Below are 10,331 nucleotides of genomic sequence, written 5' to 3' on the forward strand. Positions count from 1 at the left end.
TACAGAGAGAATATCCCACTTCCCAGGTACAGCCTACACCAGGCACAACCCCAAAGATTTCTCAGTGCAATGCTACCTAGATTTCATCACTCCTGAACATCATAGACATGGGTTCCTGGGGGTTTGGAAGGTGGCGCAGTGGTAGAGCATTTGCCTCACATTCATGAGGACCTGGGTTCACTTCCTTAGCACCACGTAAACAGAAAAGGCAGGAAGTGGTGCTGTGGATCAAGTGGTAGAGCGCTTGCCTTGAGCTAAAGAACTGAGAGACCCAGGGCCAGTTCAAGACCCATGACTAACTACAAAAGAAAGAAAAGAAGGAAAGAAGAAAAGAAGGAAGGAAAAAAGGAAGGAAGGAAAGAAGGCAGGAAGGAAAGAAGGAAGGAAGGAAGGAACAAAGGAGAGAAATCAGTTTCTGTGGTGTGTACACACACACACACACACACACACACACACACACACTCACACCATACCCATAAAGTTACGGAAGTATTTGTTGTTTCTCAAATCTGCAAGGTCAGGATATAAAAAAGAAGTCTGAGAAAGTGTCCCTGCGTCCAGGTTCCTGAGGAACCGTGGCCACCCATCACCTGGGGGATCATGGCTGCCATCCTGGAATGGAGAGAGATCCTAGGGGAAACAGAGGAAATTGGAAGGACAATGCATTGAGGAATCTTGGCAAAGATCTTGGAGCGATATTAGTAGATTGAACTTGGAGTGTTGATCCAGAAGTCCAGCCCTTCCCTCTCTATGGTTTTTTCTCATATCCTACACCTCTTCTCAAAATAAAGGATTAGTGCATTAAAAATATTAGTTAATCTTATGCCCTAGCCTATTTCCACTTGTATTTCTAGTTTTCTGCCATGAACTGGAGATCAGATGAGCACAGTTCACCCTTTGCATGATATCACAGTTGCCCAATAAAAATCCCTGGGAACAATTACAGGGTTTTGTTTTTATCACCAATTCATCTTAGTTAATGATTGTCTTCACCATCCAGACTCTCTCACCACTTCCACAGTGGCAGTGCCAGTGGCCTGGGACCAAGAGCCAGGCACCCAGGACTCTGCCATGGCTCAGGACTACGTGTGGTACCAGGGCATTCCTTTTCCTGTGGTGGATTTCTACCCTGAAGTCATAAAAGCAGCCCATGAGGAGCTGGTGCTGAAGGACGAAGACATCATCACGGTGACCTACCCCAAATCAGGTGAGCAGAGGGGGCTGTGGCTGAGTGGGAAAGGCCAGAGCTGTGGCCTCACTCCCAACTGTGTCCCACATAGGAATGGTGTAGTAGCTCATTATTGAAGACCTGTGGCCCTGTGGTTTGTACCAGTCTTGAGCGCAACTGCTCATGGATAGCGCCCAGGCCCTGTTCAAGCTCCAGGGTTGGCAGCAGATTTTTTTAAATAGGTGTTTTTGAGATGCTCCATAGTTCATAAAATGAAAAGGATGATTTTGAGGTTACCTGGAGAAAAGGCATGATCTCAAATAGAAGAATCATGATGGGCCTTAGTTAGGGCCTGGAAAACTTGGGGTAAACACAAGGCACTGGCAGGCCAGGGAGCCTGTGTGAAGGGGCCCGGGGAGTGGGGAGGGAGCACTGAGGGCACACTGCAAGGGAAATGTGCTGAAAACCACAGCCAGTGGGGCACTGCAGGATTTCAGCAACAGCTGACAGCTGCATTAAACCCAAATATCCACAGAGAAATGGCTGCACAATCCCAAACAAGGTGAGAGATCAAAGAGGAATATTATACACTATTGAAAATGCAGACAGCTCAGGAAAGGATCCATCACATCCTTCCCAGGGGACCATGCGGAGGCAGGCAGGCACAGGAGAAAGATGATTACAAGGTTTATTAGAGGAGCCATTTCTCCCCCAGAGAGAGAGCTCATGACCACCTCCACTATCTAGCAGCAGCAGGGGCTGGGGGTAGGAAGTGAGGTAGGTGGGAGCTCAGGTGGGTCTGGGTGGAGAGAGGGAGGGGCCAGTTCTATGGCAAGATCTCCAAGGCAGGGAGTAGCTCAGAAATAGGTGGAGCTGAGGACCAAAGGTGAGCATAATGCTTCCTACTTAGACCCAATGTTCTACTATTATCAGGACATTTTGCCATTTGAAACCACATGAGTCAAGGCCATAGTGCAAAAAAACAAACAAACTGTGTACTATTGCACTCACATACAAGGCCCAGAACTGCCAAAGTCCTGGTGTGATAAGAGAATGATGGGGCAGGTGGCAAGCAAATCAATATTCAGTTGTCATGGACAGTGTAGACTTATTAGATGACAAAATACTGGCACTGAGAGAGCTATGATTCAAATACCCTAAACACTACTTATCCATATCAGATTGCATACTTGAGAAAGTTTATATCCGTAAGGTCTATGTTACATATGCTTTACCATTTTATATGTGTGTGTATGAATGTATGTATGTGTGTGTGTATGTATATATATATATATATATATATATATAAAATATTGTGAATTCAGACAGAAATGAGTGACCTCTGCTTTTTTTTCTGCTCCAGGAACCCATTGGTTGATTGAGGTTCTCTCTCTGATTCACACCAAGGGGGATCCCAACTGGATTCGATCTGTGCCCACATATGTTCGTTCCCCATGGATCGAGACTGAAAGTGGATATAAATTCAAAGTGGAGAGGAAGGAGGGTCCCCCCCTCATCTCCTCCCACCTCCCCATCCAACTCTTCCCCAAGTCTTTCTTCACTTCCAAGGCCAAGGTCAGTGATCAGTGCCCAATAACTGTTCCATCAAGGCCTTTTCCTCTTAAAAATGCACATAGCCAGCAGGTCTGGCATTCTTGCTCTGTAGTTCATGGAGGATCCCAGACTCTCCTTCATGAGGTGAGGGTCCTCAGACCAAACAGAGTCCAAGATGTGGACCATGGTTGTGTAATCCCTGACAGATGAACTGGATGACTAACTGAAAGACTAACCAAACTGTGCTTTCAGTGGATACCCAGGCCTTGTGTGGTCATCTCAGCTAAATAGGAGGCTGAGATCTGAGGATCAAGATCAGAAGTCAGTCCAGGTAGGAAAGGCCAGGTGATTCTTTTCTCTGATAAGCTATCAAAAATAAAGCCAGAAGTGGAGCAGCACCTCAAGTGGTAAAGCACCAACCTGAGCACAAAAACACAGGAACAGCACATAGGCCCTGAGTAAAAAAAAAAGACAGAAAAGAAAAAGAAAACTGGGCTTGTGTGGTTTCAGTGTCATGTGACCTGGTATCAGTGGTCTGACTCTGAAGGCTGTGCAATGAATAAACACCTGATGCTCATGGCCAGATCAGATCAGGAGCCTTTGTCCCGCTTCCCCAGCCCAGCCCACACCACACACGATGCACACTCCTCCCTGGTGAAATGCTACCTAGATTTGCTCCTGAACACCATAGAAATGGGCGCCTGTGCTGTGAAATCTCTGTTGTTGTATCATTTCAGCTCCCTCCTTCAATGGATTCTTGTTGTTTTGTTTTTGTGCCACTCCTAGGACTTGAACTCACAGCTGTCCCTGAGCTTTTGTACTCAAAGCTGTTATTCTACCAGTTTGTGCCATAGCTCCCCTTGAGGTATGTTAATTGGAGATGGGTTTCTCATGAGCTGTTCTGCCTGGGCTAGCTTCAAACTATGATCCTCAGATCTGAGCTGCCTGAGTAGATGTGGTTACAGGTGAGAGCTACCCATGCCCAGATGTTTCAATGATGTTTACAGAACAACTCATAAATCTGCAGCCAAGAAAGGCTGACCAGGGTCTGCTCTCCTGTGTTTAGTAGATAAATATCCCCGATATGTTTAGGAAATGCGTTGTCCCACCATTGGTTAATCCCTGGCAAAGTGATTGGATTATAGGAACTCTGAAAAGTATTTCACAAACTAATGCACAACCAAAAGATCAACAGATATTTCAATGTTGGAGCAAAAAATGGCTAGAATTTCTCTGAACACCAAGAGTGCAAGAAATGATGGGAATATTGTTTAATTCTCTCCTTTCTCCCTTGAAGATGATCTATGTCATCAGGAATCCTAAGGATGTCCTTATATCTGGTTATTATTTCTGGCGTTTTACAAATCTGGCTAAGAAACCAGAGTCACTGGAACAATTTTTTGAATGGTTCTTGCAAGGATATGGTGAGTAGACTGTGAAGGGAATGGAGAAGGATTTAAACCTCTTTGAGTGTCCCCTCCCTCCAAGGTCTCCTTTAAATCTCACCGTCTGTAGGTCCAATGCTTCCTCCTTCCAGAACTCACATTGGCTAAAGGCAGCACCAGACTTCTCCCATGATGGAAGGTCCCAAGGTGTTTTGAGCCCCTGGAGCCTCCGTAGCCACGGAGGACCCGCCCCCTCCTGTGTGCTCTACTCCCAGATGTTGACTGACAGCTTCTCACTGGCTTCCCACACAGCCCAACTCTACCTTCCCTACGTATTTTTATGTTTTAAATTTGTTTTGCTGTCCATGTCAGAGTTTCTCACTTTAATTGGGATCGCTCTGTTTCTAGTCATGCAGAAGCTCTGGGTCATTCCTCATGCTTGTAATTTTGTCACTCGTCCATGGTTCTGTCAGGGGTCCATGGTCTGAGTTGGGTATGAAGGGTGGGGGGGACCCCACATCTGTGCTCTGTGTACCTCATCATCTGGTGTCTCAGGCCCTCTGGGTTTAGCTTCACAACCAGTAGAAGTGCCTGATGAGCTGTTTCTCCCCTGATCCAACATCTCTTACCACTTGGATCTATAGTCAGGGCTGGTGGATCATGCCTATAATCTCAGCTACTCAGGAGCTGAGAGCTGAGGGTCAGAGTTGGAAGCCAACCCAGGCAGAAAGTCCTTGAGGCTCTCATACCCACTCAATCATCATGATGCAGGGAGTTAAGGTGTGGCTCAAGTGGTAGAAGAGAAGTGTAGAAACCGAGGGACAGTGCTCTGGCCCTGATCAAGGAAAGATGTTTCAAGTAGAATAAACCACACCAAGGCCTCTGCAGACTGACCTGCTGGGAGCCATGGGCAGGTATGAGAGGTGCCTCGTGTGCGTGTGTCACAGCTCAGACCTTGCACTCAGACTTGTGTTCAGTTGTGCAAGTGATGGATTTGGGCCAACTTGGCATGGAAGGCCCTCAGCCTGAGTTCTGTGAGGGCCTGTGGAGCTCTTTGTCTGGGTCAGAGGTTTTGGTGTGGCCTTTTGTGACCTGCTTCAGATTGGGCAAAGGTTGTGCTACAGGCCAAAATTGCTTAGATATCCATATCCTTGCTCCACAGAGATTGTGTTTGCTCTCTTTTCCTCTCCCTCCCACCCTCCCTCTCTGTCTCCTTCCCACTTTCTCTCTCTCCCTCCCCTCCCTTTCTCTCTCGTCATGGGGCTTGAACTCTGGGCCTGGGTGCTATTCCTCAGCTCTTTTTCTTTTTTTGGTTCCAGTCGTGGGGCCTGAACTCTGGGCCTGGGCACTGTCCCTCAGCTCTTCAGCTCAAGGCTAACGCTCTACCACTTGAGCCACAGCGCCACTTCTGACTTTTTTCTTTTTGCTTATGTGGTGCTGAGGAATCAAACCCAGGGCCTGATGCATGCAACGCAAGTGCTCTACCACTGAGCCACTCTCCCAGCCCCTATTCCTCAGCTCTTTAGCTCAAGGCGAGCACTCTACCACTTGAGCCAAAGTGCCACTTCTGGTTTTTTGGTGGTTCATTGGCAATAAGAGTCTCATGGACTTTCTTGCCCAGGCTGGTTTGAACAGTAACCCTCAAATCTCAGCATCCTAAATAGCTAGGATGACAGGCATGAGCCACCAGTACTCGGTAGTGCTCTCACTTTGAGGCTATAAAGAGACAGGACTTACTTTTCAGTTACACCCTGGTGAAGGTGACAGGGACCAGAGCAATCAGTGCTGAGATCACCATGCAGATCGGGAATGGTGGAGACTTTTCACGCTGCCCCCCTGTTCCCCCTGCAGTGCCTTACGGGTCATGGTTTGATCACGTCCGGGGCTGGATGTCCATGAGGGAAAAGGAGAACGTGCTGGTCCTCAGTTATGAGCAGATGAAAAAGGTAACGATTGATTTTACATGCACCCCACCCCAAAATTGCCCTCTCCACCCCTTCTACCACCAGTCTCCATCCCACCTTCTGTGTCAACTTTCTACATCCTGTTGTGTGTTATTCCTTCCTGCATTCCTCTTATCCTCCTTTTCTTTCCTTTTTATTTTTGTTTCAAGATGGAGTCTTGAACTCAGTACCTGATGTTTTGCTTTTTGGCTGGTGCTCTACCCACTGAGTCACGCCCCCAACTCCACAGGCCACCCATCCTCTCTCCTGCCAGTGCCTTCTGCTGTTTCTCTCTTCTCCTGCTCCCTCCTCCTCACTCCTGCTCTGTTGTCCCCTCTCATACCTGAGCCCTTGTTTTTCTCTCCTTAGGACCCGAGGAGCATGGTAGAGAGGATCTGTGGGTTCCTGGGCAAGGTGCTGGAACCGGGAGAGCTGGACTTGGTTCTGGAGAACAGTTCCTTCCAGGCGATGAAGGAGAACAAGATGTCTAACTTCAGTACTGTTCCAGAGGAGCTTGTTCCCACCGGTTTAAAAATCACCAGGAAAGGTATGGAAATGTCCCAGGGAAGGAGGTGCTGGAAGCCAGGGAAGGAAATCTGGTCTCAGACCACACACTCCTGGCCAGGGATCAGCCAGGAACAGGCTGGCTGTTCACTTCCAGCTTGTGTTAAAACAAAGTAAACTGGAAGTAGAGCTGGGGCTCAAATGGTAGAGTGCCAAGCCTTTAGCAAAAGAAGCTCAAGATCAGTGCCCAGGCCCAGAGTTTAAGTCCTACAACAGACAAACAAGTAATGTGATAGTAAGTGGATCTGAAAAGAAAACAAAGTATAAGTACCAGCTGGGTGTCCATGGCTCAGGCCTGTAATCCTACCTGCCCAGGAACCTGAGATCTGAGCACCACAGTTCAAATCCAGACAGAGCAGCATAGTCCAGGAGATTCCTTCTCTCCAGTTAACTACCAAAAAAAAACAGAAAATGGAGTTGTGGCTCAAGTAGTAGAGCACGAGGCTTGAGCAGAAATTAACTCCCAAACAGCACCTAGGCCCTGAGTTCAAACTCTTGTATAGGCACACACATGCTCACACATGCACACATGTACACACACTGAACTCTATTATATACAACTCTATTCAACTTCCTATTAAATAAAAATGCCATTGTGTGACTATGAGACCACATCCTGAGCTTCCTGACTCCCACACATCTGGGGAGGATGTGCCCCTCTGGTGGCAGGGGCAGAACTTGAGAGGAGAGCACTGGACATGGAGCGTGGTGGCTGTAGAGTCCATCTCCAACGGAGTTCAGTAGCCTCACCCTTGGGGCAGGCAGAGGGCAGAAGGGACACCAGGGGACAGCGACTCCCTGCCCTGACCCAGTCTGGTGTCATTGTTTTTCCACGGCCTCAGGTGTCACAGGGGAGTGGAAGAACCACTTCACCCCAGCCCAGACCCAAGCCTTCGAGGAAACATTCTGGGAGAAGATGGCTGGGCTTCCTCCAGAGCTATTCTCATGGGACTAAGCCCAGATTTAGCTCCTTGTCTGTGGGGATCCAGACCTGTGTCCCCATCTTACGGAGGTGACAGGACTGGGCAGAGATCATAGCATTAGTCTGTCACTCAAATAAAGAGGTCTGACTTTGCCTGTCACATCTTTGGTGCAATCACCAGGACGGGTGGCAGCCACATGCAGGTGAGGAGCACAGAGGGACCCGTGTGTGTTCTTGCTGAAATAAATGTGGCCACGGCACCGAGGGCTGACAAACATGCCTTAGTGTTCTGTTTAGCAAAGAAGACCTGGGTGAAAGGCTGCGGAGGTCCCTCGGGTGGGGACAGTGGGCTGCCCACGGCAGGAGGCTGCCTGAGGGTTTGCTGGATGTTCTGGGGAAGGGGTTCCCTTTCCCCGCATGGATCTCCAGGGGCAGCTCTCGGCTGCTCTCCACGCTGGACAGCTCCAGCCCGACCTTCCAACAGAGCAAACACCTTCCAGCTAGACAGCAGCACACTGCCCTTAGTGTCCACACCAATGCCTGTGTCCTACAAACACCAAGCTCCTAGGGAGCTCAGCATGGCCAGCATTTTCCCAATGCCACTGCAGACTAGAAAATTCCTTTCTGTGACCCTAAAGTCCCCAGTGCAATCAAGAAAGGGGAGAGGAGGATGTGGGGGTAGGGAGGGAGCTCAACCAAGCCTGTTGCGGGCAGTTACCATGGAAAGAAGGTGGCCAGGGGCAGGGAGCCTGTCCCCCGTGGTCTCCAGGCAGTTCTGATTGTACTGTGCTAGGTACAGGCAACTCCTCCATGCCGTGCTTTTTGTTTCTGGGTGGGAGGAGGAGTACGAAGGTGTGAGCTTAGGACTTTACTCGTGCTGGCTGGGTGCTCTACTGCTTGAACCACACTGCCATTCCTAATTTCCCCCTCTGGCTTTGTTTGAGACTAGGTTCTTACTTCTTTCCAGGACTGGACCAGACCTTGAGCGTCAGATTTGTACTTGCTGCTTTAGCTGGGATAACATGATGCACCACCCTATCCAGTCTTTTTTTGTTGAGATGGGGAGAGGTTCTCTCAAGGTTGTTAGTCTAGTCTGGCTGGGAACATGGATTCCACCTGATCTCAGCTTTTCACATCTCACAGAGCTGGGATGGCAGGAACACACCCTTGAACCCAGCTCTTGGTTAAGATGTGGGCTCACCACCTTTTTTTGCCCAGGCTGGCCTTGAACTGCAATCTTCCTGATCTCTGCCTCCTGAGTAGCTAGGATTACAGACATGAGCCATCAGTACCTGGCTCCTTTCTTCCAGAAGATTTGGCTCTTCCTTACAATATACTAGCAAACTATTCTTTTCTAGCTAATTAATTAGAAGCCTCTTTGGTGACAGGAGGAATCAGTTGGCGGCGTGACCCTCTGTTCACCCAAAGTGCACAGCTGCGTGTGCAGTTGCAGGAGAAAGACACAGGCATTAGAAGGGTTTTTACACGTGGCTTTGATTTTTTTCCCTCCAAGCAAAAATGAAGAGTTTGGTGATGTGAAATTGAGTCCCAAATGAAACCCAAATCATAACCCCACCAACACAGTGAAGCCTACCACTCCTCAAATGATGGGTTTAAATGCAGCTCATTTAAAATGTCCCTGGTCGGGGAGCTGCGTTAGTCACTGCACCCTTAGCATTTCTTAGTGAACACAGGATTGTGTCTGGTTTGCAAAAACGATGAGCAACATTTCTCACTTCCTCAGAATGTTATTCTAATATTGCTAAGTCTAATAGAAGTGGTGGCAACACAATTCTAGAAAGTTCTCTGTTAGGGGAAACTGAGGATCCTAGAAACCTGGCATCTCTGCTCCAACCCTGGTCCAAGTGTTGCAGTGCACTTCAAGAAATTGTTCCTTTGGGACACCAGTGGCTCACTCCTGTAATCCTAGGAGGCTGAGATCTGAGGATCATGGTTTGAAGTCAGCCCAGGTAGGAAATTCCATGAGACTCTTATCTCCAATGAACTACACAAAAAAATACCAGAAGTGGTGCTGTGGCTCAAGTGGTAGAGTTCTAGCCTTGAGCACAGAACCCAGGCCCTGAGTTCAAATTTCAGGAACAGAAAAAAAAATCCTGATTCACACAAGTTAATCTGAAGTTTATCCTCAATGCTTCTCAGTCTTTTTTTTTTGTCAGTCATGGGGCTTGAACTCAAGGCCTGGACATTGTCCCTGAGCTTTTCTTACTCAGGCTAGTACTCTATCACTTTGAACCTCAGCACCACGTCCAAGTGTTTCTGTGATTACTTGGAGATCAGAGTCTCAAGGACTTTGCTGCCCCGGATGGCTTCAAACCACCATCCTCAGGTCTCAGCCTCCTGAGAGGCTAGGATTATAAGCATGAGCCACCAGAACACAGCTCTCCGTTCTTTTACAGGTGAATATATTGCACCAGTGAATAGATTCAACAGATTTGGGGGTGGTGATGGGCGTGAGGTGAGAGAAATGATGATGGATTGAAGATGCAAACTGTAGATTACATGGTTAACATAGCTGTAGAAAAGTTAAAGTGGGGGCTGGGAAGGTGGCTCAGTGCTAGAGCACTTGCCTTACATGCATGAGGCCCTGGGTTCGATTCCTCAGCACCACATAAGCAAAAAGAAAAAAGCCGGAAGTGGCGCTGTGGCTTAAGTGGTAGAGCGCTAGCCTTGAGCTGAAGAGCTGAGGGACAGCACCCAGGCCCAGAGTTCAGGCCCCACGAACGGACCCAAAAATAAATAAATAAAATTTAAAGTGCTATTATTTTGTGGTGCTA

At 48.2% G+C, this 10,331-nt stretch overlaps 1 protein-coding gene across 1 annotated transcript; it reads left to right on the forward strand.

Moving 5' to 3' along the window:
- The first annotated feature begins 1,064 nt into the window (after positions 1-1,064).
- Positions 1,065-7,569, forward strand: LOC122125768 (sulfotransferase 2A1-like). Its single transcript, XM_042700369.1, has 6 exons — positions 1,065-1,207; positions 2,532-2,743; positions 4,020-4,146; positions 5,959-6,053; positions 6,420-6,597; positions 7,457-7,569. Exons 1-6 carry the CDS (start codon positions 1,072-1,074, stop codon positions 7,567-7,569), a joined length of 861 nt encoding a protein of 286 aa, XP_042556303.1. The 5' UTR covers positions 1,065-1,071.
- Positions 7,570-10,331: the final 2,762 nt, after the last annotated feature.

This window comes from Dipodomys spectabilis, unplaced genomic scaffold (genome assembly GCF_019054845.1).
Source record: "Dipodomys spectabilis isolate Male_0828 unplaced genomic scaffold, ASM1905484v1 ptg000266l, whole genome shotgun sequence".
In the NCBI taxonomy this organism is placed as follows: Eukaryota; Metazoa; Chordata; class Mammalia; order Rodentia; family Heteromyidae; genus Dipodomys; species Dipodomys spectabilis.

What these genes read in the sequence shown, in the direction of transcription:
- LOC122125768 (XM_042700369.1), top strand. Translation starts at nt 1,072, where the DNA reads ATGGCTCAGGACTACGTGTGGTACCAGGGCATTCCTTTTCCTGTGGTG. An exon ending in GGTGACCTACCCCAAATCAG is followed by an intron (nt 1,208 to 2,531) that starts GTGAGCAGAGGG and finishes TTTCTGCTCCAG; the next exon opens with GAACCCATTGGTTGATTGAG. An exon ending in TCTTCACTTCCAAGGCCAAG is followed by an intron (nt 2,744 to 4,019) that starts GTCAGTGATCAG and finishes TCTCCCTTGAAG; the next exon opens with ATGATCTATGTCATCAGGAA.